The sequence below is a fragment of the Phacochoerus africanus genome, chromosome 11, assembly GCF_016906955.1.
Source record: "Phacochoerus africanus isolate WHEZ1 chromosome 11, ROS_Pafr_v1, whole genome shotgun sequence".
Classification (NCBI taxonomy): Eukaryota; Metazoa; Chordata; class Mammalia; order Artiodactyla; family Suidae; genus Phacochoerus; species Phacochoerus africanus.
In genome coordinates, this window is record NC_062554.1 from 17,739,474 (window position 1) to 17,763,441 (window position 23,968).

At 38.8% G+C, this 23,968-nt stretch overlaps 1 protein-coding gene across 6 annotated transcripts in view; it reads right to left on the reverse strand.

Moving 5' to 3' along the window:
* DLG2 (discs large MAGUK scaffold protein 2) overlaps positions 1-23,968 on the reverse strand; it is a 1,194,846-nt gene that overhangs the window by 477,946 nt on the left and 692,932 nt on the right. For 4 of the 6 annotated variants that reach the window (XM_047753849.1, XM_047753842.1, XM_047753847.1 and 1 more), the window contains one exon: positions 6,446-6,601. The exons of the other annotated variants lie outside the window; for them this stretch is intronic. In XM_047753849.1, coding sequence (XP_047609805.1) covers positions 6,446-6,601 — 156 coding nt within the window. The remainder of the gene's footprint in view (positions 1-6,445; positions 6,602-23,968) is intronic. 6 annotated transcript variants of the gene reach the window in all.

Here is a 23,968-nt window from a genome sequence, read left to right on the forward strand (position 1 = left end):
TAGGCTGGCAGCTGCAGCTCTGATTCAACCCTTAGCCCAAGAACTTGCACATGCCTTAGGTGGGGCTGTAAAAAGAAAAAAGAAAAAACAAATACACTTAGTGTGGACAAGAGTGCTCCCTCTCTCCAAGAAGAGGCCATGCAATCACCATCTAGTGGGTTCTCCAAGCCAGAAAATTCTTCCCCTGTGTCAGTCAATTGAGAAGTAACAGTCTATTCGATAATTAATTCTGTATCTATTCATATTTTTCCATTTCCATAGCTTCAATTTAATTCTTCATGAGTTCAATCTTACTTGATATGCTAACTAGTCTCCTTGGTTTTAAACTCTTCCCACACAGCAGACAGAATGATCTTTCTAAAGACACAAATTGAATTATGTCTTTGCTCAGCTTTAAAACTCTTCAGCAGCTCATCACTGCTTACAGGACAAAGCCAAAAATCCTCAGCTTGGCAAGGAACACTCTCTATGACCTGCAGCTGCCTGTGTCTCCAACTTTGTCACTCATTCAATAATCTTTAGCCACACCAAACTACTGGTTGTCCCAGAGGGCCCTAGGCTTTTACACATCAGGAGGCTGAACTCTGTGCTATTCCTTTTTCTTGGAACACATTTCTTTCCTCATCTGACTGATAAGCTCAATGTCTTTGGGCAAACTTTAAGAAAAACAGAGGCAGAGTTAGATTATTCATCTGTTTACCTTTAGAGGCTCACTTGCACTTTTATTATAGCCTTATTATATCTATAAATTATATTTAATTTTGGTTTTATAGCTTTTTGGCCACACCCACAGCATGTGGAAGTTCCTGGACCAGGGACCAAGCCTGTACCACAGCAACAACCAGAGCCCCAGTAGCGACAACGCTGGATCCTTAATCTACCTAGCCACCAGGAAACTCCTCCCGTTTTTGGTGGATTTATAGACTTTGCGATAGTTAAACCATTAATAGCTGAGTTTCCTAATGTTTTATAAGGAGGGAACATGTGCCAAAGATAGGCTGCCCTAATTTTGGCATATGGCTGAAATCTTGTAAGAGAAAAATTTTGCTCCATGTCCCAAACTAGGAATGGCTTGAGGCTGCCAACTTTATGATGTGTACAAGGGGAGTGAATTAGAGACACATTCTGAGCCCTGAAGCAAACCATTAGAAGCAGACTAGCAGATGGACCTGTGAGAAGATAAAGTCAAGTTGCCTATAAAAAAGTCTTCGTATAAATGACTAGGAATTGATGAAATAAGGTGTGAGTGGGGAACATCCTGCATGTGTGTATATGTTCAAACCTCTGCAGGAGAGACAGTCTCAGAGCATGTTTGTTGCCATCACTATTCCTCATGATAGTCTGACTTCAAGATTAAGCACTTTGGCAAAACTGAGGGCCTTTAGCAGATGTACATAACAATCACGGTAATGAAGCCTTCACACTCTCTCTGAACTGCTTGAGGGGAAGGACCACCTCTTATTCACCTCTGAATCTCTAGCATCCAGGATAGAGCCTGGTTACCTGGTAGAAGTCCCCCAAATATAGACTTTTCAAGGAGTGAAGATATCTTACAATCATCCATTTCCTATCCTAAATCTGCCAATGTAATTAGCCTTCACCTGATTTATCTCGACCTCTGTTTAGCACCTACAAAATAACAATCGTTAGGGTCATCTATAAAAGGACAAATGGAAATATGCCAGACACGTTGAGAAAACGGGCAAGCATATATGATTTTCCTTGCTCCAGGAATAGTAAAAGCTGAATAACTTACCATTCTCCCAAAGTAGAAAAACCAATTACAACATCAAAAACTGCATGTTTTTTAAAAGAAGAAGATGCACTGGATAAGCAGGAGCCTCATGGCAATCCCATTTGTTTTTCATATGCTCCAAACTTTAGTTGGATGCTAGGTTCTGCCCATTTCTTGCTTTTGCAAGGTCTGAAAAGTCAATTACTCTAAACATAATCAGCAGCCTGAGGATCTGACACTTTGCCAAGTAATTTGAAGTGCCTTGCTAAGGAAAACTTAAAACTTCTCTGTTGTCTTTTAGATGATGTTGTAGAAGTAAACTGTATCTACAATTAATTCATCCCTGAATGTTTGCTGTCAATTCAAAGAGCTGAGAACTTGGGTATTCAAAAGGCAGAGAATATAGATGACAGACTCCTTGCTTTTGCTGACTTGCCTCCATTCTTCCGAATGCTGATTAGAGATTAACTGGTACATGGGGGAAGGGTGGTTTCACAGGCTAATTTTCTCAGCACTAGCTCACATCCTCATCGGAGACTGTAATTACTACATCAATATGGGGATACTTCTGAAATAGACCATGGGAAATTTTCAAATGCCCTGAAAAATATACACTACCACACATTGCAACTTAAAGATTAGGCACTTCGTCAACATTTTTTTGGTTGGCTTTTTCAATTTATACCATTATAAAAAGTTGTCCTAGTATAATATTTTGCATTTTGTCAGTGCTTTTAAATCTTAGTTGAGTAAATTGATGGATGTTTTCTTATAATATTTTCTTTAGGGCAGAAGATTCCTAAATATTTTTATTTTACCACGAGCAGAAGACACGGACCTGTGAAGACAATGAACTGGGTTCCTCTTCATTATCGGAGTTGGAGAAAGGCTTGCCTAGCTCTAAATTCTTATCTACATCTGATACCCTATAAGTTATTCAAGGTCACAGTGGAAAAAAGTAAGTGATGGTATCATAAATGGAACTAGAATCTTTGAACTTGTCTCCTTATTACTGGCTTCATTTCAAGAAACATCTGCTCGGAGAGATATTTTCCATTGAAGAGGAAGTAGTTAATCTATCAAAGGAATTGCCCAGGTTTCATGAAGAATTGAGAGCTATTTAATGATCTATAATGTGGACACTGACCATTAGGATAATTTAAGGTGAAAGTGAAGTACACAAAATGAGTTGTAATCTACTGCTATTTGTTTCTATGCATGGGTTCATTCATTCATGGAAGTATTTTACATTATCTCCTAGGAACTGGGTAAAGCAAAGCTTGAGCTATGACTCGTTCCTGAAACAGGTATCTGTTTACTTGTCTGCAGGATCTTATTTCCATGATTACTGAGTCGCTCAGTAATTCTGAGCTCCTGCTGTGCCAGCACTGTGCTAAGTGTTAGGGACATAGCAGAGAACAAAATAGACACAGTTTTACTCACTGATCTTGCACTACAGAGTCTGAGACAGGCTTTTGGTTCAAAAATTACATAAATAAATAACAATTACAAACGGCTTAAGTCATATAGGAAAAAAGAGAAAGAATATAGTGAGGGACCTGATTTCTTCTTTCAGGGATCTTCTCTGAGGAAGTACCAGTTAAACTTAAATCTAAGATGACCAGAAGTTAATCAGGCAAAGAGTAGGAAAAGCTTTCCAGTTTGAGGAAAGAGCATGTGTGAAGCACTTGAGACAGGAAAAGATTTAGTGCATTTTGTGAAGAAAAAGAAGGCTGGTGTGAACAGTGCGGTCAGCAAAGGGAAGAGTGAAATGAGATATTTAAGAGGCAGGCGGGGGCTAGATCATGCACAGCCTGGATGCTATGTTAATGACTTTGCATTTTATCCTAATGCAAAGAAGAGCGAGCCAGCTGATCTGTATTTTGAACAGATCACTTTGGCTGTACTGAGAATAAAATAGGAGGGCAACAGTGGAAGGGGTGGACCAATTAGGAGGCTATTGTAGGCGGCAGATGATGGAGGCTTGGATCAAAGTGGTGGAAAAATAATTGGAAGAGAATTAATTTTGAGATATATTTTAGAGGTAGAATCAACAGGACTTAAAGATGGATTGAGTGATGGGTGTGAGGGAAAACAAAATTTCAGGTTTTGGCATGGGTGATGGAATAGGTGTATGTGCCATTTACTGAGCTGGAGACTGTGGAAGGAGAACAAAGTGGGAGTGAAATCAGGAATTTCAGTGTCAGTGTATTGGTGACAATGCCAGTAAAACAGGTGTGTGAGTGTGTGTATGACTTTTTTCTAGATATAAATGTGAAAAAAATACAGAAGAGGGAAAAAGAAAGGGACAGAATGAGAATAAATTGAAGATAGAATTCCCAAAGGGAAGATGAAGGGTGGGGGTTGTTGGGACTCGTGCATATTAGGACTGCAGAGGGGGGTGTAACATGAAAAATCCATATTCAACAGTATACTGTGATTTTTTTTTTTTAATTTGGGAAAAAACCCCTACGGTCTTCATAATACAGGTTAAAGCAGGTAAACAGAGAAGAATTATAACTGGTGGGTCCACATAGAAGGTAGACTCTGTCGTCTACTTAGCAGTGAGTTTTCAGGAAGGAATACATCAAAATTCCCAGTGGGATGCAAGGAAGGTAACTTTTGTGTTAAGAACACAGGTTTTTTTTTTAAAAAAGATTCATTGACACTGAGCCAGAAGAAGGGAGATGAGAAGCCAGGATAAAAAAAGAGACAGGAAAGACAAAGAGAAATGGGTGGAGAGTTTTTCCAGCAAGCAAAGACGACTCTGCCATCATGCCTAGGCCGATGCAGGTGCTAATAAATGGTCACCTGGGTTGGAATCCCAGCCCTGTCACTTAGCAGTGGATGATCTTGGGCATGTCAGGTAACTTCTCAAGCCTTGATTTCTGATTTGTAAAACAAAGATAATGATCATATCTACCCCCTAAGGTGATTGTCAGGGTTAGGAGAAATAATTCATAAGAAATGCTGAACCCACACGTGTGGCACAGAGGAAGAGCTCAATAAACGTTAGCTGCCTTTGTGTAACTCACCGCTTTTTTGTTTCTGTTTTTTGCCTTTTAGAGCTATACCTGTGGCATATGAAAGTTCCTAGGCTAGGGGTTGAATTGGAGCTGTGGGTGCTGGCCTATGCTGCAGCCATAGCAACCCTAGATCTGAGCTCTGTCTGTGACCTACACCATAGCTCATGGCAACGCCAGATCCTTAACCCACTGAACAAAGCCAAGGATTGAACCCGTGTCCTCATGAATGCTAATTGGGCTCATTACTGCTGAGCCACAGTGGGAACTCCCTGTAGCTGACTGTTTGTAGGTGCATAATTACTAGAATGTCGTTATTATGGGGGTGCGGCTTCTCACTTCCTTATGACTGTGGTGACTTTGTTGTCTTAGCTTCAAAATTGTATAGTTCACTGTACCAAGAAATAGTTTTTATGATTTGTTAAAAATATAGGAGAATTTAAGTAATATTTATAGAAAATTAAAAAAAAATCTATTAGGCCCTACTTATTGCAAATTATTGAAAATGTCCCGGATGATTATATAGCCAAAAATGTACTTCTCATTTATTTCTAGAAATGTTAGATATAATTTCAAATGTGTTATTTAACTTCCCTAGAAGGTCAATAATTGACTGCTGAACTTATTCTTTAAAAATGTCAAAAAACAGAGATGTTCTAAGGAGACCCTGTTGATACATTCATTTTCACTTTAAATCATTCTAAAATCTATATTTTCTCAGCCCTAACAATATTATGAGGACATATGAAGATATTCTACCTGAAAATATAACAATACTAGCACCCCATTACATGTAGAAACATCACAAATGCGATCTCCCCATTTTAAATGGAATTGGAACTACCTTAGGGAACACTGCGTTCTGCTTCTCACTCTGGCTGCTCCGTGAAGAGGGGGTTGTATCATTAGTCACAGAGATGCTTTAGAAAAATAACACGGTTTCGTCCAGCCTTTAGACTTAGGACAACTTGTTTACAAGCTGTTTTGGATCGTCTCGAAACATTCTACAATCAAATCTGGACTCCACATTTATTGGCAACATCGTACTGAGGAAACTGCCTTAACTTCTCTGAACTTCAGTTTTCTTATGTAAAGCGGGAGCAACTAAATAAGATAAGAGATGCAAACATTGTAACATTCTGTAGAGGTGAAGACTGTATTCTTCGTGCTTAGGCAGAACTAACTAGTTCTGCAGCTTTGGAGAAGTGCTTCAGCACCTCCAGGAGGCAGTTAAATGCTGATATGAACTTGATGTAGGTAAAATGTTAAATGCCAATATAGTGTCTACTTCTCAGGCTATGCTATGCATGGGGCACAGTGTTATTATTCAATGTACGTATTCATCAAAAACGTATTCAATAAATGTTCTCTTTCAGCCTTCCGTGTGAGGAAAATAGTGCTACTTCAAAAATGAATTCTTCTGGGAAAATATAACTGATACCTTAGTAAAAATGCATGGGAACCAAGAACATCTGGAGCATCACGTGATCATGTGATCACGCTTGGGAAAAAAATAAAGGTCAATGTTCTTCATTTCTCCCACTGCCCCAAGGGAGCAGGACATCTCTCCTCCCTGAGGAAGATGTCAGGTGCGAGAGAAGTGAGCAGAGGCGGATTCTACCCATTCATCATCCTTGTGGAAGCACATGCAATTCGAGAAGATGAAGTGAGGAAGCGCATGCAGTACCTGGTCATCTCAGAGTCAGGGAGCAGGCCTAGGTGGTAGTGGGGGTAGGGAGCTGAGAGGAGGAAGCTTTTGTCACACTCAACGGGGGAATAGTGCCTGGGAGAAGCAGGCTTATCACACAGTTTGTTCACAGTGCTGTACACAGGTTCCGGAGGCCTGGTGATACAAGAGGAAGAGAAAGAGATGCGTGGTTAGCGCACACCACCCAACACCTGCGCCCGCAGCATTTCAACACACACCGCAGAGAGCGTCCCAAGCAAGGCTCAGGGCTTCTTTGGGCCCCCGTTAGAGTCAGGAAACTGGTGCTCTGGTTAGAAATGAGAACTCTGGGGAGTTCCCATTGTGGCTCAGCAGTAATGAATCTGACTAGTATCCATGAGGACTGGGGTTCGATCCCTGGCCTCGCTCAGTGGTTGGGGATCTGGTGTTGCCCTGAGCTGTGGTGCAGGTCATAGATGCAGCTTGGATATGGCGTTGCTGTGGCTGTGGTATAGGCCGGGAGCCACAGTGCAGATTCGACCCCTAGCCTGGGAACTTCCATGTAATGTGGATGTGGCCCTAAAAAGCAAAGGAAAAAAAAAAAAAAAGAAATTTGGCTGCCATGTGGCATGACTGAAAATCATGTGTCAGAAACCTCCCAAGACTCATAATCAACCTTTAAATGCCCCATCTTTTTGGATAAGCCAGTTTGAAATGCCAAACTTGGGGATCCTCTGGCATGGCTCTTTCTTAAACTTGATTTTTATGTTAAATGTGAACTTCACAGACACTTTCTTTGACCATCGTAGCCAGGACACTCTGTCATTTTTCACAGTGCTTTTCATACTTCACAATACTTTTTTTCTCAGCATGAAATAATCTTTCCTGTTTAAGTTATCCTTGTCATGCTCACAATACCATAAATTCTATGAGGAGAGAGATTACATTTATTTTGTTAGCCACTTAAAATAGTCTGGTGCACAGTACATATTCTATAACTATTCATGAAATGCATGTATGAAAGAGTAAATGCATGCAGCTTCCCACATTTGGGGAGCTGTGTGTAGTGGGGTTGGATTTACCTAGGAATCTAATAGGTTATAAGATCTGAGTGGTTCCTCCATATATTTAGTCATAATTGGCCCCCCCCAGTAATTGATTTCACAGAGTTTTCTTCAAATAGGATAATTTTAGTAAAATTTCTGTTAAATGAATTCACCTAGGGATAATAAAACATTATCTAAAATCACAACATTTTATAGCTGTTATTTACCAATCTGCATGACCAGATCAAGTGTTCTATAATTTTGGTTAAAGATCCTTGTGCTACAAAGTCCTTCGTTATTTAAAAAAAAAAAATCTCACAACTCTATTCACCAATTTAAACACATGGTCTGAAATTACTACCAGTATCTTTCCATTAGGTAAAAATTAAAAGTTCAACATCTCTTTTTATTTATTTACTTATTTATGTATTTATTCTTCTTTTTAGGGTCTCATCTGAGGCATATGGAAGTTCCCAGGCTAGGGGTCGAATTGGAGCTGCAGTTGCCAGCCTATGCCACAGACACAGCAATGAGGATCCTGTGTCTGTGACCTACAGTGCAGCTTGTGGCAACGCTGGATCCTTAACCCATGGAGTGAGGCCAGGGATCGAACTTGCATCCTCATGGATACTAGTTGGGTTCTTCACCTGCTGAGCCATGATGGGAACTCCAAAGGTCAACATTTAAATGGAAGAACTACTGGCAGTCTGGGCCATGGACCCAGGAAGGGTAGGCTTGTAGGAAGGTAAGGAGAGGGCAGGAAACAAGGCCATGCCCATGAGGTCATCCCTGGGGAGGCAGATAGAACCCATAGGGGCTATAAGACAGCAGGGCAAGTGCCTGAGTAGAGGTATAGGAAGTGTAGGTGGTGAATACAGTGAGTCTGCCTATCTGTAGCTCCAGCCTATAGCAAAGACCCTAATGTATAACAGGTGCTCAGTCAGTACTTCCTGAACTGACTGAGGAAGGAGAATGAGGAGTAAAAGAGGATAAACAAAGCATTAAAAACAAACTACCTACAATAACAAACTACTTACAATAGTTTGCATCTGCTCCCCCCAAACTCCCAATCCATCCTACTCCTCCCCTCCCCCCTTGGCAACTACAAGTTTGTTCTCCATGATTGTGAGTCTGTTTCTGCTCTGTAGACAGGTTCATTTGTGCCATATGTTAGATTCCACATGTAAGTGATGGCATGTGGTATTTGTCTTTCTCCTTCTGATCTACTTCACCGAGTAGGAAACTCTCTAGCTGCACCCACGTTGCTGCAAGTGGCATTAACTCATTCTTTTTCTTATGGCTGAGTAGTATTTATGGCACAACACAGGGTACTACATCTAATCTCTTGGCGATAGAATGTGATGGAAAGATAATATGAGAAAAAGAATGTATATATGTGTATGCCTGGTCACTCTGCTGTATAGCAGAAACTGGCACAACATGTTCAATCAACTATAGTTTAATAAAAAGAAACTACCTAATTTATAACATTACTGTGGGCCAGTCATAGCTTAGACACACTAGAGAATTGGATTCTTCCCAGTACAAAACTTTCCACCACGTAGAAAGAGATGCCTTGCTCTGTCTCCTTGTATTAACCCAGTAAAGGGAATGAGACGTAGGAAGGAGAAAACCAGAGGCCTATTTTGGCTTCCAGAATAACTATCTCAGTGGTAAAATGAAGTGCTTTACAATAGAGTTGGCTTGTTCTAGCCCAGTGGTTAATACTCTAACATTTGCAAGAAGAATTAAAGGTTCTTAATATAAAATTTGCAGATTTTTTCCCCTTACATTAGGGAATATATTCTTAGTTAAGACAAGTGCTCCACTTTCAGAAAAATCTAGTGAGTTTGTACCTTTCTACGTATCCGTTATTCATACCCACAATACACATAATTAATCATGGTAAACACCAGCCCTTAAAAAAGGCAGCTGTAAAATCATTCTTAAGAAGTATGTTTTTTTATTATCAGCTTTTATAAGTAATGCACACTATGGGAAGAGATGTCAAAGGAAGGACACTTTGTTAGCCACTGAAATACAACTTTTAAAACAGGTTGAATATTGTTTTGATTTGGGAGGGGGGGGTCCTGTTTTTGATTTCTTGATATAATCAGCCTTATGAAAATTAATGTATACTTCCCAATGTTTTGGAAACAGAAGCATAGAAGATTCTGGTTAGATAAAGAAAGTCACCTTGGGAGATCAGTCTTATTTGTACCTAAAATGTGCTGTCTACACAAAAATTCAGCTTGAGAAAAGCTTTGTATTAATGGGCTGCATAAATGTGAATTAAACAGGGAATTAAGAGGCAGGCATGAGCTCTGTGGGGATTATTCTGGGGTAGGTTATCACAAGAGGACCTGCTATTATTCTCCAATTTTCCTCAGAGATAGAGCCACTGTGGCAGAGAGGGCTGGATTGCTTCCCAAACATTTATTTTCCTTTTTTCTTATTAATACAAACTGAATTTTCCACTAGTCACTTTTCCGGTAGTAAAGACTTTATTTTTCAACCTCCCTTGTAGATGGATGTGGTTGTGGGACTCCTGAGACAGCTGCTGAAAGGTAAGCTGATTTATCTGGAACTCCTGCAATTTTGCTCTCTCCCATTTCCTTCCTCTGCTCACCTGGAGCCCAGATGTGGTGGATGGAGCTTCAACAGTCATCAAGGACCATGAAGCAACCTTAAGGATGAAGGCAGACAACACAGGGAGCAGAGCATCATGGTAGAGCTTGTATCACTAATGATATAGAGTATACTATACCACCTCTGGATTTCTTTATGTAAGATAAAAATAAACTACCTTGTTTTAGCGAGTGTATTTTTTTGTTCTATAAACAGGACCTAATATTAATAGATACACTCTTATGAAATGTAAGACTGATCACTTAACACAAAGAAATAACTATAGACAGGGTCTACCATAGAGTGCTGATACATTTAACTCTGTCAGAAGTCCAGGTAACACTTTCTGTTAACACAGAAAAATGTAAAGAGTGCTGTTTTCTAACTATATAGTTTAAAACCCATGACTGTTTAGAGAACTCACTGCATCTTTGTTTTTAAAAAAATACACATATAAAATGGTAGCTGATCTAAACTGCCAGCACAGGGCCTAAGAATAAAGGAATCAATGGCTTCTTTTGGGCCATAAAACATTTTCATGATGATATCATTTCAGTAACATTGTACTTTCTGCCTAGAGAGCTTATTCAATTTTTTCAGTCTGATGTTGTCTCTACAGACCAAGAAAATGATGTTACCAATTTTCTTCTAGTCTTTTTACCTCAATAGCACTATATATTGAGACAAATTATCAGAATCGAAGCTGGCTACTACATACATATCTTAACGAAAAAGTTCTACTTGTCTGTACTCAACTAAATTAGGGAAAATATTTTACTCTCTGAACTCTATGATAAGTTCAAGATGATAAAAGTGAGGCCTGGTACATTGTCCAGTGTTGACCTCTTGAGACTTTTGTCTCTATATTTTTTGAAACAATTTTATGATCATGCATTGCATCACAACTCACATATTTAGCAGATTTGGTGTTTGGGGCAAGCTTAAATATCTTGCATTTTAGAGAGTCACTTCCAGAATTGTTTCATAGTGGATTAATTCCTTGTCTAAGCCTAATTTGATTCAAGGTTTTATAAAAATCAAAAGATACCACTACTGATTTTACAGGTTCAATTTAACCTATCATTCAGCATTCATTCCTTCTCTATTTTTTTTTTTTACATGTTATTTTGTACAGTCACTGGCTAAAGAGGACACACATCAAATCCAGTTTCTTTTTTTGACCGTGAGAACACCTGATGTCTCAGAAGATGGGTAGATGAAAAATACCAACACACACAAAACCTTTGATAAAGACTTCTTAAAATGTTGACAAGAACCTCTTGCAACCAAACAGCTAAATTAAAAATAATCAGGGAGAAGATCCTTTCAAGTGACACGAAAATTGTGTTCACATTTGAAGATTTCTGTCTGCTAGCTTTATTACACCCCTAGGATTCTATCATGTGTTAAGTACTATATAAGCCACAGTATGATACCCAGCAAGTACTACACAAGCTACTGTCTGAACCTAGGGATTGGCCTATAGTAGGTACTTCAGAAATGTTTCTTTGACTGAATGGCTGGTATTCTTAAGCATTCTCCATTAAGGGGAATGAAAAAAAGACTTCTGGCTCTTTCAAGAAGCCATAAGTTATTCTGAATCATCTAACTAGGTTTAACATTTTTAGGCCATCATTAATTACAGGTTATAGAGAAGGACAGAAACTCCAACACTGTCAGGAACCGACGGATTTAAGTACTTGATGTGCACCGTTCATCAACTCTCAGAAAGACAGGCTTCCCATAAAGGCAGGTATGGCCACAGCAATGCCTGCACTTACTTCCCATGAGAGTCACCCTTTAAGCACAGGGCCCCTCCAAGGCTTCTCAGCCCTGGATTCCAGAATGCCTTATGTCAGCAGTCATTATTCTCAGTATTTCCCTGCAGATATATTCTCTGTGACTTCCTTCTGCCAGATTGGCAAGAAACGCCAGTTTATGAGCTGTCCCTGGGATCTGGGTGGCAGGAACAGATGCCATCATTATTGCCAATGCAGTCAGTAAAGAAGCGCCAAGGGGAAGTGACTCTGGGCAGTGTGACTCAGCCAGTCACAACTGAGAGGGCCTGTTTATCCTATTGCAAACCTCCAGAGCAGCCTAGGTCAGAAAGTAATGAATATGGAAATTCAATCCAAGGTACCTCCTGGCTCTCTTCATTCTGTGGATGCCCCCAGAAGGGGGAAAAGTAGTTAGAGATATTAGTGTAATTTCTAAGTGAATTCACAAACAAATCATTCATCTTCCTCTCCACTTATCAGAGGCCATGGATAAATGGCTTTGTAGTCTCCAGTGCTGAGCTGTCAGCATTTATTTGCATATCTATGGGTTTATAATTGCAGGCTCTTATAGCATATAATTAGCACACTCTGGCCCTTGGTGATCTCTCTTTCTCTGAACACCATTAGCACTAGCTATTTGTTCTGCTCTCCGGGGGCAGTTTTGATTGTATTCACAATACTGCTTGCTGTATTAGAGGGAGATGCTTCACCTAACCCTATTTTAAGGAAAACTACCTTGCCTGCCACCATCTCTTCCCATTCGGCCCGCTTGACCCCAACCCAACTCAGTCCCCTCCCCCAGCTAAAGCTGCTTGAACCAGGACTGAATCCCTGACACTCTGCTTGTATGGTAGTGCTTACAAAAATCTAGGCCAATTCGATTTTCCTATGGAAAGTGAATAAAAGGGCAGAAAAAGAAATTATAAATTGGTAGCAGAAGGGAAAGACGCAGACCTGTAGAGGGAGCTGTAGCTGTGTCCATTAGAGCACCAGAGCAAAGTTCTACCAATTTTGTTGCAAACGTATCTAAAGGTTTCTGGAATCCAGAATTAACAGTCCAGGTTCCTTCTTCAAGGAGGCTATTAGGGCTCACACTACTGAATTTCTCTGCTGGTTCTCATGCAACATTAATTGTATAGTGAAAATCCACTATCGCCTCCCACCCTATTTCCTTATTGGATCTTAGGTCAGATCTTTTGCCTACAATCAAAAGAGTAAAAATAAAATTGGTACTTTGTTTTTATCATCCCTTTCAGATCACCTCAACTGGATTGTGTCACCAAGAATAAAAGACAAAAACTTGGACCCCTGTGTAATCCCATAGCACCTGAGACCAATACCACATTGATCTTGTCTTGATCTTTGTCAGTATGGAATCTCCTCAGACAATTTATTTCTGAGTGTTAGACAAGAGCCCAAGATCTAGCCCTGGAAGGGGTCCCCCTTCTGCAACAATGGCAGTTGGAACACAGAGGGCTTGGATGCCTAAGCATCTAGTATATTGCCTGATGTAATCTGGAGGAGAAGGTTTTTAAACCTTAAAAGCATGCCTCCTACTCTTCTTTATAAATAATACATTGTTTTTTTTTGAGCCAAGGATTTGGAGAAGGAAGCCTAAGAGGATTGAATTCCAGGCCTGGGCTAATAGGTTTTAGGGACAGAATCTTGAGAAGCCTGAAAGTAATTAGGGCATAAAAGAGAATGTAGGATCAAGGGGTGAACTATGTGGCTCAACATGTGAATTTGACATTATAATGATGAGGATTAAGGAAGAGGCTGACTTCTCTGACACTGAACTTTAAGCAGAAAAGTGTTAGCCATTTGGTGAAGGTACTATCAGGGACTCGAAGTATGATATAGAGAGATGCATAGAACAGGTTCATCTAAATGATCTGTAAGAACCCATTTATTCCTCTAATTCTAAGCATCATCAGATTGAACCACCCAGGACATCCACTGGGGCCCTTGGAGTACACGCCTATTTGCAACCCACACATGTAACTTTTCCAGAACTTAGTTTCCTCATTTTATTGATGTTAAAAGCCTTCTCTGTATACCCGCACAGTTGTAAACAGTAAAATGATACACAGAAATAAATTCTTAGGAAGCAGTGTGGTGAGTGTAAACAAACAGAGCTAGGTTTGGATTCTGGTTCTCCAAATTCTACCCTGTGTGACCTCCTGCTGTGTTTTAGCTTCTCTGACCCTTAGCCTCCTCATCCGTAAGATGGGCATAGCAATATCAGCCACCTGGGGGTGGCTGTGAGAAATAGAGGAAGGATGCAGGTAAAGCCCCCAGCTTAATGCATGGCGGTCCCTGTGAGTTTACCCAGCAGCAGCCATATTATCTATATTATTACCCCTAGGCACAAAGGCTCACAGAGAAGCAAAGCCTCTGAGAAGGTGGCTCCCACTTTAAGGTAATGGGGAAGGAAGTAACAATCGGCGGTTTTTAGCATCACAAAGGCACTGCATAATGGTGCTTTCTAAATACCCACTTTTGCTCCTGATTGAAAAGGTAATGGATCCTGTATCCGAGTCAAGTGAGGTTGATGCTCACTTTCTCAATGATTTTCATTACCTCTAACAAGATACCATCCTCAACTCTAACCCTCAATTTATGCTCATACTTTCATAATGATCTGCCTTTCTGGGAGGCTCACAGCTGTGATGTCATAGTCAATAGTTGGGCCATAAGTAATTTGTTATTAATAATGGTCTATGTACCATAACCTACAAATATTTACCTTTTAAAAATAGAAATTAAGATCAATTTCCCATTTTCTCTAGATAAACATCACTCTCAGCTCTGCATTACTATGTTTGCTTATTGAGGAGAGAAATAGCAGACCATTTAAAGTCATTTTAAAAGTTTTGAATTATTAAGTGCTTTATTTTCTGAAAAGAATGTTTGGGTTTCAGCAAAATTGGCCCCTAGCATGACAGTGGGTTATAAATGGTTCATAAAGTGTTTTATTGGAATAAGATGTTGAAAATCAATGACCTTGACAATGGTGACTCTTAACAGGCATATTTCCAAAGAGCATAGGAATCACAGACTCTGGTATTGGGTGAATGTGTCCAGCTACAATAGTATTTCTGTAGCATTCCGAAAGATGTTGAAACAAATATTTTCCAAGACACAAGATCAGTATGGCAAGGCCAAGGGCTTTGAGACACAAATTTGAATTATTGGAGAAAGGTTTAATAAGTCCTATCATGGTAAAGACTTATATTGTTGTGAACCTAGTTTTAAAGATTTAAAAAAATTTAACTGGGCTCATAGGATAAAATATAAATCTACAGAAAAAAAAACATGTTAAAGGTTATAGAACATCTTGAGGAAAAGAAAATTTGAAGCATGCAATAAATAGAAGAAATCATATAAAAGATGAGAGATTTGACTACATAAAAATTTAAAACCACTCAAGTAAAAAACCTTGTAAACAAACAAGAAACTGGAGAAACAACTACTCAAATATATTTATCAATATTTTAAGATGCTACAGTTCATTAAGAAAAAAATATAGATTTTCAATAGAAAATAGAGACTGGCTGTGTCTAATCACAAAAGAGAAAATAAAGATGACCAAGAGACACCCAAATATAAATATTTAACTTCAGGAGGAATGAAAGTAATACAAATTAAACGATACACCCTCTTTTCCTGTTTACAGATAATAAAGGATTTTCAAATTGATAAATCATAATTTAGTTGTGGGATGGTGAGATACACACTCATATTGTTGGTGCTATGAAGTGTAAAACCCCCTTAAAACACTTCAAGAAAGCAATTTGGCAATGTATTTCAGGAGTTTTAAAGGTAATCCTGCCCTTTGGTTCAGCAATTCTACCTCTAGTGTGCAATCTTAAGAAGAAAATTTTTATAAAAGTGAATAAAGGCTTCCACAGAGAGAAAGTCATTGTGGTTCCTTATGAGAGCAAAACAGAACAAAACAAGAGGAAACAATCAAAATGTACAATAAAAAGATAAAGGTATAAAACCTAAGATACATTCACGTCTAGCCATTAAAAGTAGTATTTGTGAAAACTTTTAATGATATAGGAAAATATTTTATAGTGTTGAATAGAGTGGAGTACAAAATTATATATGGGACTGTGGGGAAGTGGAAAGTGAAAACATCTAATTCTACTATCACTTGGGAAAGAGGTTTGACCTAAAATGTGAAAGAAAACACAGTGGAAAGTAAGATTCCAGTGCAGGACTGGGCTGGGATGAAAGAGGGCCTTCTAGGAACTGGTAGGACATATTATGTGCAAAGTTAGAAAGGAATCTGAAAACTTGCCCCATTTAGGGGATTTGTGAAAGGCTTGAGTAGGAGACAGACTTGGAAAGGTAGGCAGGTCTTGGGTACGATTCTAACATCCACAGGCAATGGGAATCCATGGAGATACATGGGCACTAATGTAATGAATTCCATTACTAAATAATCTCCATCATTTTGACTGTTCATTTGTCCATTCATTCATTCATTTCATAAATATTTACCAAAGGCCTACCCTGTACCAGAAAGAGGTACTAGGTAAAAAGATGAGTGCATAAAATGTTCCTTCTGTTCACTGAGCAAACATTTTGATTGCAAAGACATTTGACTGCAAAGAATAGAGACTAGAGCTACTTCAGGTAATAGGACCTGTGCACATGGGAATTCAGAAAGAGCTGAAGCAGCAGAGATCAGGAAGGGGGGCGATCTGATGAGCTGGATCTTTATTCCAGAGCTTTAATATGAGAAAAGGGATGTATGTATATGTTGACTGGGTCGCTATGCTGTACAGAAGAAATTGGCCCAACGTTGTCATCCAACTATACTTTAATAAAACTTTGTAAAAAATTTAAAAATGATAACACCTTTTCTCTTTGTTCTCTCTCTCCCTGCCACTTTTGTTAACCATTATTTTATAAATCAGATATTCTCTACTTCATAGTTTCTGTTTGCTTTTAGCTTCCTAATCACATCAACTTGTACACAATTCAGGATGTACCCTCTGGCCTCCTTTACATCATGAACTATTAGATTCTCTCTTCACCGATAGTCGTTCATTTGGCCTGCTTTTCAGTAAAAAATTCTTAAGAGAGAATTTAATAGATCTAGTTCACTTTTTTGAGCAAACCACATTATTGGTCACTGGCTAGCTTCTGAATTGGCATCCTTTGGGTCAAGTACACACCCTGTCCATTCAGGTCTGGCTGTGGTATGAGCCCCCTGATCCTTTTGGGTTTGCCCTTTGGGTAGAGCTGAAGGTGGGACACAACTGTCTGAGGTGGGTTGGGTGTTCCACGGGTATCCTAAGGTTTGGCCTGTGGAATATTCGCAGCCAATACTATTCAAAGGTGCTACAAAGAAAGCAGAACCATTCCTTTGGGAGAAAAATTTGGAAACAAAAAGAGTTTGAAGAGTAGAAAAATATGGATAACATCACAAAGCACCCCTTCCTGTGCCAAAAAAAAGGTCCAAAGCTTAATATATCCCTAGGTTTTTCTATATCACGGTATTAAAAATAATAGTAAAAAAACACAATAGTACAAAACAAACCCTCTACTTCTCCAATTATCATTTTCTTTCCTCAGAGAGGCCAACATGATTTATATCTGTAACACTGAGATGAAAGACTTCTAAATCTGATAAGGTCTTGAGATTTAAAATTCACACCTACATATGAATTTCTAAATACGTTTAACCAAATCATATCTTCTAAAACAGAACACAATATGTTAATTCAACTATATACTTCTGTATGTCGACATTATTAATACAGACTCTATAGGGGAGAAAACCCCTTATGCCTTTAACTGAATGAAAGCTCAAGCGGAGTATAACAGGAGCTCCCTTGCAGGAAATTAATGGTCAAATATGTTCCCTGCTTATCAACGAGGAGGATGAAGTGGCTTTAACTAAATCCCTTAAATGGATTTCTTTCCCATGCTTTAGGAAATGGCACATTTTCCTCTATTTCAGGTCACCATTTACTCTTCTAAGCCTGTCATTGCCAGCAGGTTGTGAAGATTGCCAGGCAGCCAGGAAGGAAGGATGAGACATCCACAAGAATCAATGGTTGCTGGAGCACTGCCTGGTTCTTTTTAGAGAGGACTGCTCGCTGAGAAGGACTTCTACCAAAAGCCAAAGAAGAGATACCCTGAGGTCACAAATTATCCTGAGTTGATGGTTCACATTCAACTAAAATTTACACTTACTCCTTTCTTCCAACCACATATTTTAGCAAGTTCCTGTGAAGGAATGTATAATTTGTTCCTGGTTTCTTTAAAAAAATTTTTTTTACTATGCTTGATTTACAATGTTGTGCAATTTCTTCTGTACAGTGTTCCTGGTTTCTTGCCACTCCTTTCTCCATAAAGCCTTCTGAAGTGTACCTGCTTGCAGATTTTTCTCTCTTCTAAACTCCCACACAGCATATTCTTTATGGTTGCCACTTGGTTTTGCACTCTGATGTATTTTATTCTGTTTTATTTTATTTATTATTTTTAAAAGATTTTTATTTTTTCCTTTATAGTTGATTTATAGTGTTCTGTCAATTTCTTTCTTTTTTCTTTGGTCTTTTTAGGGCCTTACCATGGCATATGGAAGTTCCCAGGCTAGGGGTCTAATTGGAGCTGTAGCCACTAGCCTACCTCACCTCCACCGCAACGTCAGATGCCAGCCCCATCTGTGACCTATACCACAGCTCACAGCCATACTGGCTCCTTAACCCACTGAGCAAGGCCTGATCAACCCTGCGTCCTCATGGATGCTAGACAGATTTGTTTCTGCTGAGCCATGACAGAACTCCCTGGCAATTTCTTCTGTACAGCCAAGTGACCCAGTCATACATATTACATATATTCTTTTTCTTGCAGTATCCTCCATTGTGTTCTATCGCAAGTGACTAGATGTATCTCCTTGTGCTATGAAGCAGGATCTCATTACTCTGATGTATTTTAAATAATGATAATAACATCAACAAGTACTTACAAATACCTTGAGAACTTACTATGAAGCAGGCACTATGATACATATACTTTATATGCCATATATTATGTAACCCATCCATCAATCCTAAGACACATATAATACTATAACCTGGAAGTCTTGGCTGTACCTTGCCTCTCCTCACATAGCTGACTTATTAGCAGTAGAGATGGGCTTTGAACCCAGGTCGCCTGGCTGCAAAGCCTGGGTATGTAACTATCAATGTTTTATTTTTAACAATTCTTTATCTAGCATATGCTTTCCCTTGAGGGTCTAATTATACTTCTTGGTCATCTTGGCAATTACAGTTCCTGTTTTAAAAGCAGTAGAAAATAGAACAAAGACAGCAAGCTGTGAGTCTGACTGTCTAGATTCAAGTTCCAGCCCATCACTTAGAAACCATGCAATCTCGGGTAATGTGTTCATGCCTGTGCCTCAGTTTCTTCTCTCGTGATCACAACAGTGCGTACCTCTTAGGGCCTTAGGAGTATTAGATGAAATGACGCTTGAATACCACTTAGCTAGTGCTTGACTGGCACTCAGTACATGTCATGACTGCCCTAGGTTTTTAAACAGGACATTTGGCAGTCAGTTACCCATTTTATACATCTGTCTTTAGTCACTGTTGTGGATGTGAATTCATTCCTAAGAGATGATTTCCTCTTATGAAGACAAAACCACGCTTCTGGCCATGCTTAGGATTGCCAGATGTAGCGAATAAAAATACAGGATGCTCAGTGAAATTTGAATTTCAGGTAAACAATGAATAATTTTTAATATAAATATGTGAATATTGCATGGGACAGATTTATACTGAAAACTCTTCATTGTTTATCATTACTGAAATCTGGTGTTTAAATTAAAATTTAACTGGGCATCATTATTTTATCTGGCAGCCAGCTGGCCCTATGCCTTGGGAGGTCCCCTGTGTAGCCAGTACTCTGCCTTCCAGCATATACATTCTCACTGGTATAATTTACTTGTTTACTCTGACTCTCCTTTCGGTTTGCTGCATTCTTTTAAGTCAGCAAATGTTCTTAATTTATGTTTTTATTCCCAGTGTTCAATGCTATATTTCTATACCTCCGCCGGAATTCATACAATATAACCTATAGATATATAACTTTTAAAGAAAAATATGACTTAGTATATATTATATATATTATTATGCTCTTTTATATAAAAACTTTTACATTGTTTCTTAGACATCCTTCTAAGTCAGTACACATAGTAATTTCTACCTTTCCTTTAAGAGCTGCAAAGTTTCTCTTATAAGAGAGGTGCGGCATAAACGGCTGAATCCAGGACCCAGAAATCCCACTTCCAGGAAGCTACCCTACAAAACTGAGTGGAAGAGGTACATATAGAATGTCACTGTCACAAAGTCTGCAAAAGCAAAACACTGGAAAAACATGTATATTCATCAATATCGAACAGACATGTAGGTATTAAAAACATTGCCAGGGGAGCAGATTTGGAGACATGGAAAGATATTTGCAACATATTACTAAGTGAAGAAAGTGGGTTAAAGTGGTATATATACCATTTAATCTAGTTTTTGTAAATAATAAAAAAGTATGATCCCAATTTTATATAATAGATATTGACAAAAAAAGAGTGGGAGCTTATGGCAGGGAATTTACTGAATATCATGTCTGGGAAATACATCTATATAAAATTTCTATTTTCTCCCAATATTGTATGTTTTCTAAATGACTTTTAAATGACATTAAACATTGTTCATCACATAAGCTGAGGGATAAACCTGCCTATGCAGTATGAAGCCAATTCTCTGAGAAGTAAATCTCTATCTGTATATGTAAGTTTGGAAAAGTCACTGAAATGTTAACAGAGCTTTCACTGAATGGTGGAATTATAGGCAATTTTGATTTTCTTAATTATATTTTCCCATACCTTAAAATTATTTTAAAAATATTTTGTTTTACTCCAGAGATCTGTTAGACAATTTGTATTGGGTCTTATTCAATTCAGCCACAAAGATCTATGTATTTGCAAACAAAAGAAATAGAAAATATAAGTTTTCCCACTATGGGGCTAATTTTTGTTTAATAATAAGTAACTTTTATTTCTGTATGATGCTTGGGAACTAATGAGTTATAAGAGTGTTGATGCAGCATTATGAATAACTGGTTATGACTAACAGGATAGGCATCACCATATTTGTTATTTAAATTTGTCAGAATCTCAAATGTCTTTTGAGTTATCCAAATATATTCATATATTAAGAAGATTTCAGTTAAGGTTTAGTCTTCTTCAGGGAAATTATGTACTAACTAGAATTCTTTTATACAAATATGGCAATTAAAACACATTTACAGCAACTATAGTCGTTTTACTAATGCATCAACTCATTCATTTAACTTATATTTACTCACATAGAAAACATAAAGAGAGACTATGAACATAATATAAATAATATAGGCTTTCAGGCTGCAAAACATGGGTTCGAATTCTGTTCTGCCCCTCATATGACTCTGGTGATGTTACTGAAATTGAATCTTGGCTGCCTTATCCAGAAAATGGTTTACCTTAAGGTCTACCTTATAGGATGCTATGAGATTAAATGAGATTCGGTATGCACAGCCTTAAATAATCACTGCCCTAAGGTAGGAGCTCAGCAAATAACTCTATTTATGTTCTATTTTTGGCATGAATCTAGGTGCTGATGTGTTAAGATAAAAATTTGGGAGTTCCTGTCATGGCGCAGTGGTTAACAAATCCGACTAGGAACCATGAGGTTGCGGGTTCGGTCCCTGGCCTTGCTCAGTGGGTTAACGATCCCGCGTTGCCGTGAGCTGTGGTGTAGGTTGCAGACGCGGCTCGGATCCCGCGTTGCTGTGGCTCTGGCGTAGGCCGGTGGCTACAGCTCCGATTCAACCCCTAGCCTGGGAAGCTCCATATGCCGCAGGAGCGGCCCAAAGAAATAGCAAAAAGACAAAAAAAAAAAAGATAAAAATTTGATCCAGTATAGATTCTTCTGTTGACCATCACTTAGTCATAGGGTGTGTATATGACTGTGTGTGTGTGTGTCTGCATCTCTGTGTACATCTGTTTGAGTATTTAATACAATAAGGCTGAAAATGACTACGTATGATGGGGGGAAAGACAGACTCTCTTGGGAAATCAAACGAAAGGGAAATGATATCTTACAGAAACAATTATGGAGAATCTTCTGAGGAGTTATTGTTGGGGCTAAGACATGAAAAATGGATAGTATTCAAACATGTGAAAATGAAGATGGAAATGGCTAAGGATCGTACATATTTGGTTGAGAGTGTTGCAAAAGAAGGCAGGGAGGCTAATAAAGGCAATTAACTGGTAAGTTGGTTGGAACATGGGGAACAAGGGGCATAAAGAGGAAAAGTAAAAGATCTGTCTGAAAATATGGCAATGCACAACACATGACCCATCTAGAGCAGAGTTTCTATTTTAATAGACAAAACAATCTCCCTCAAAGAAGATTATTCATGTTTGAGGAATTTTACAGATATTTAATGTTCTAGGTGATGACACATTTTAGAGACACAAGACAAGTTTGGGTCCCAACTCTCCTTCCCACTAGCTGTAAAAATTTAATCAAGTTACTTAATCTTTTTGATTTTCAGTCCTGCACAGCTGTGATAGATAGTACATGACAGGAGTATTGTGAAAATAAATAGAAACAAAGTATCCAGATGACTCATCAGAAAGCTTGACATCAGCAGGGCTCAGTCCATATTAATTGTCCTCCCCCACCACAGTCACCAGACTAGTCTCCTCACCTTTTCCCAAACCTCCTCTCTCTCTGCCGAACATATTTTGGGGACAATCATATCTATGGCCCTCTTGTTCATGCTCTGAGGAGTGTTCAATAAAAGACCTCTCCTTGCATGCTGTTGGCCAAGGTATTGCCAGCAGGTTGAGTAAGAGCACAAACACCTAGAGGGGTGAGATAATTGGCATGAAGTCCATTTGCAGAGTTGACTCCTGGCCTATCAGGAGGATCCAGAGAACGTTGATTTTGGGGGAAATCCCAGCTAGACCAACACATCCAATGGAAGTAAAAGCTGCATTAAAAAATAAAATTTCCTGGGGTATAATTGACTTAACAATGTTGTGTTAGCTTCAGGTTTACAGAAAAATAAATCCGTTATACATATAAATCTGCCTTTAAATGAATGACTGAAATGAAAACACAGCAATAATGAAAACAGATGGAGGAGAATTCTCTTTTTCTTTGTAAGATTATCAATAACACTGAAGCTTCCATCTACCACAGCTAACCAACCCAGGAGAGATTCAGCAGAAGGGAGAAATTTTAGAATAGTACATGCTCATCACAGCTAAGATGGATACCATGCAGCAAAACTGCATGAGGTTCAAAAAAGAAAAACAAACAAACAAAAAACAGACACAGTGAAAAGTAATGGTCAAAATATCAAAGAGTCAGTGGACTTCGCAGGTTTGTGTCAAGAATCTTGAGTTTGGTTCAGGGTACCTCAGTGCCAGCAGGGTGGAACACAGAAAATGGAGCTTAACGTCATCCCACATTCTCTGTCTTCTTATGAAATATTCTGTGAAATCAATGTGACTTATCTGAGTTCTGGAGTTGGATTTTTTTTTTTTGGGTGGTGGTATATGGAAGGAAAATAGTTGAATATAAGTTCAACAACGGAGGACCCCCAAATTTCTCAGTCGCTATTTGATTACATACATCATCACCTTTCATCTTTGTAGCAACAAACTTACACAGTGGCTGTCACCTCTACTTTTTGGATAAGGAGACTGAGGCTCAGAGACGATAAGGAAGGCGGTACCAGGGAGGGAGAGGTCAAACTGTGATGTGAATGCAGCTTTCTCTGACTCCAATGACCACTACGCAATATTTCACTGAAGGACACCAAGTGGGAAAATGTAAAGCAAAATAAGATTTGCCAACAGTGAATTATCACAGCATCATAAATCAACTATACTTCAACATAACTTTTTTAAAAAAGAATTGCCAGTGGTATACGCAGTAGTTGTGTGCATTTGTTGAATCTCTTGTGTTGGCTGAAGCACCTAAATCAGTGGGTTCCTACAAGAAGCATGCAGTTACACACAAGGG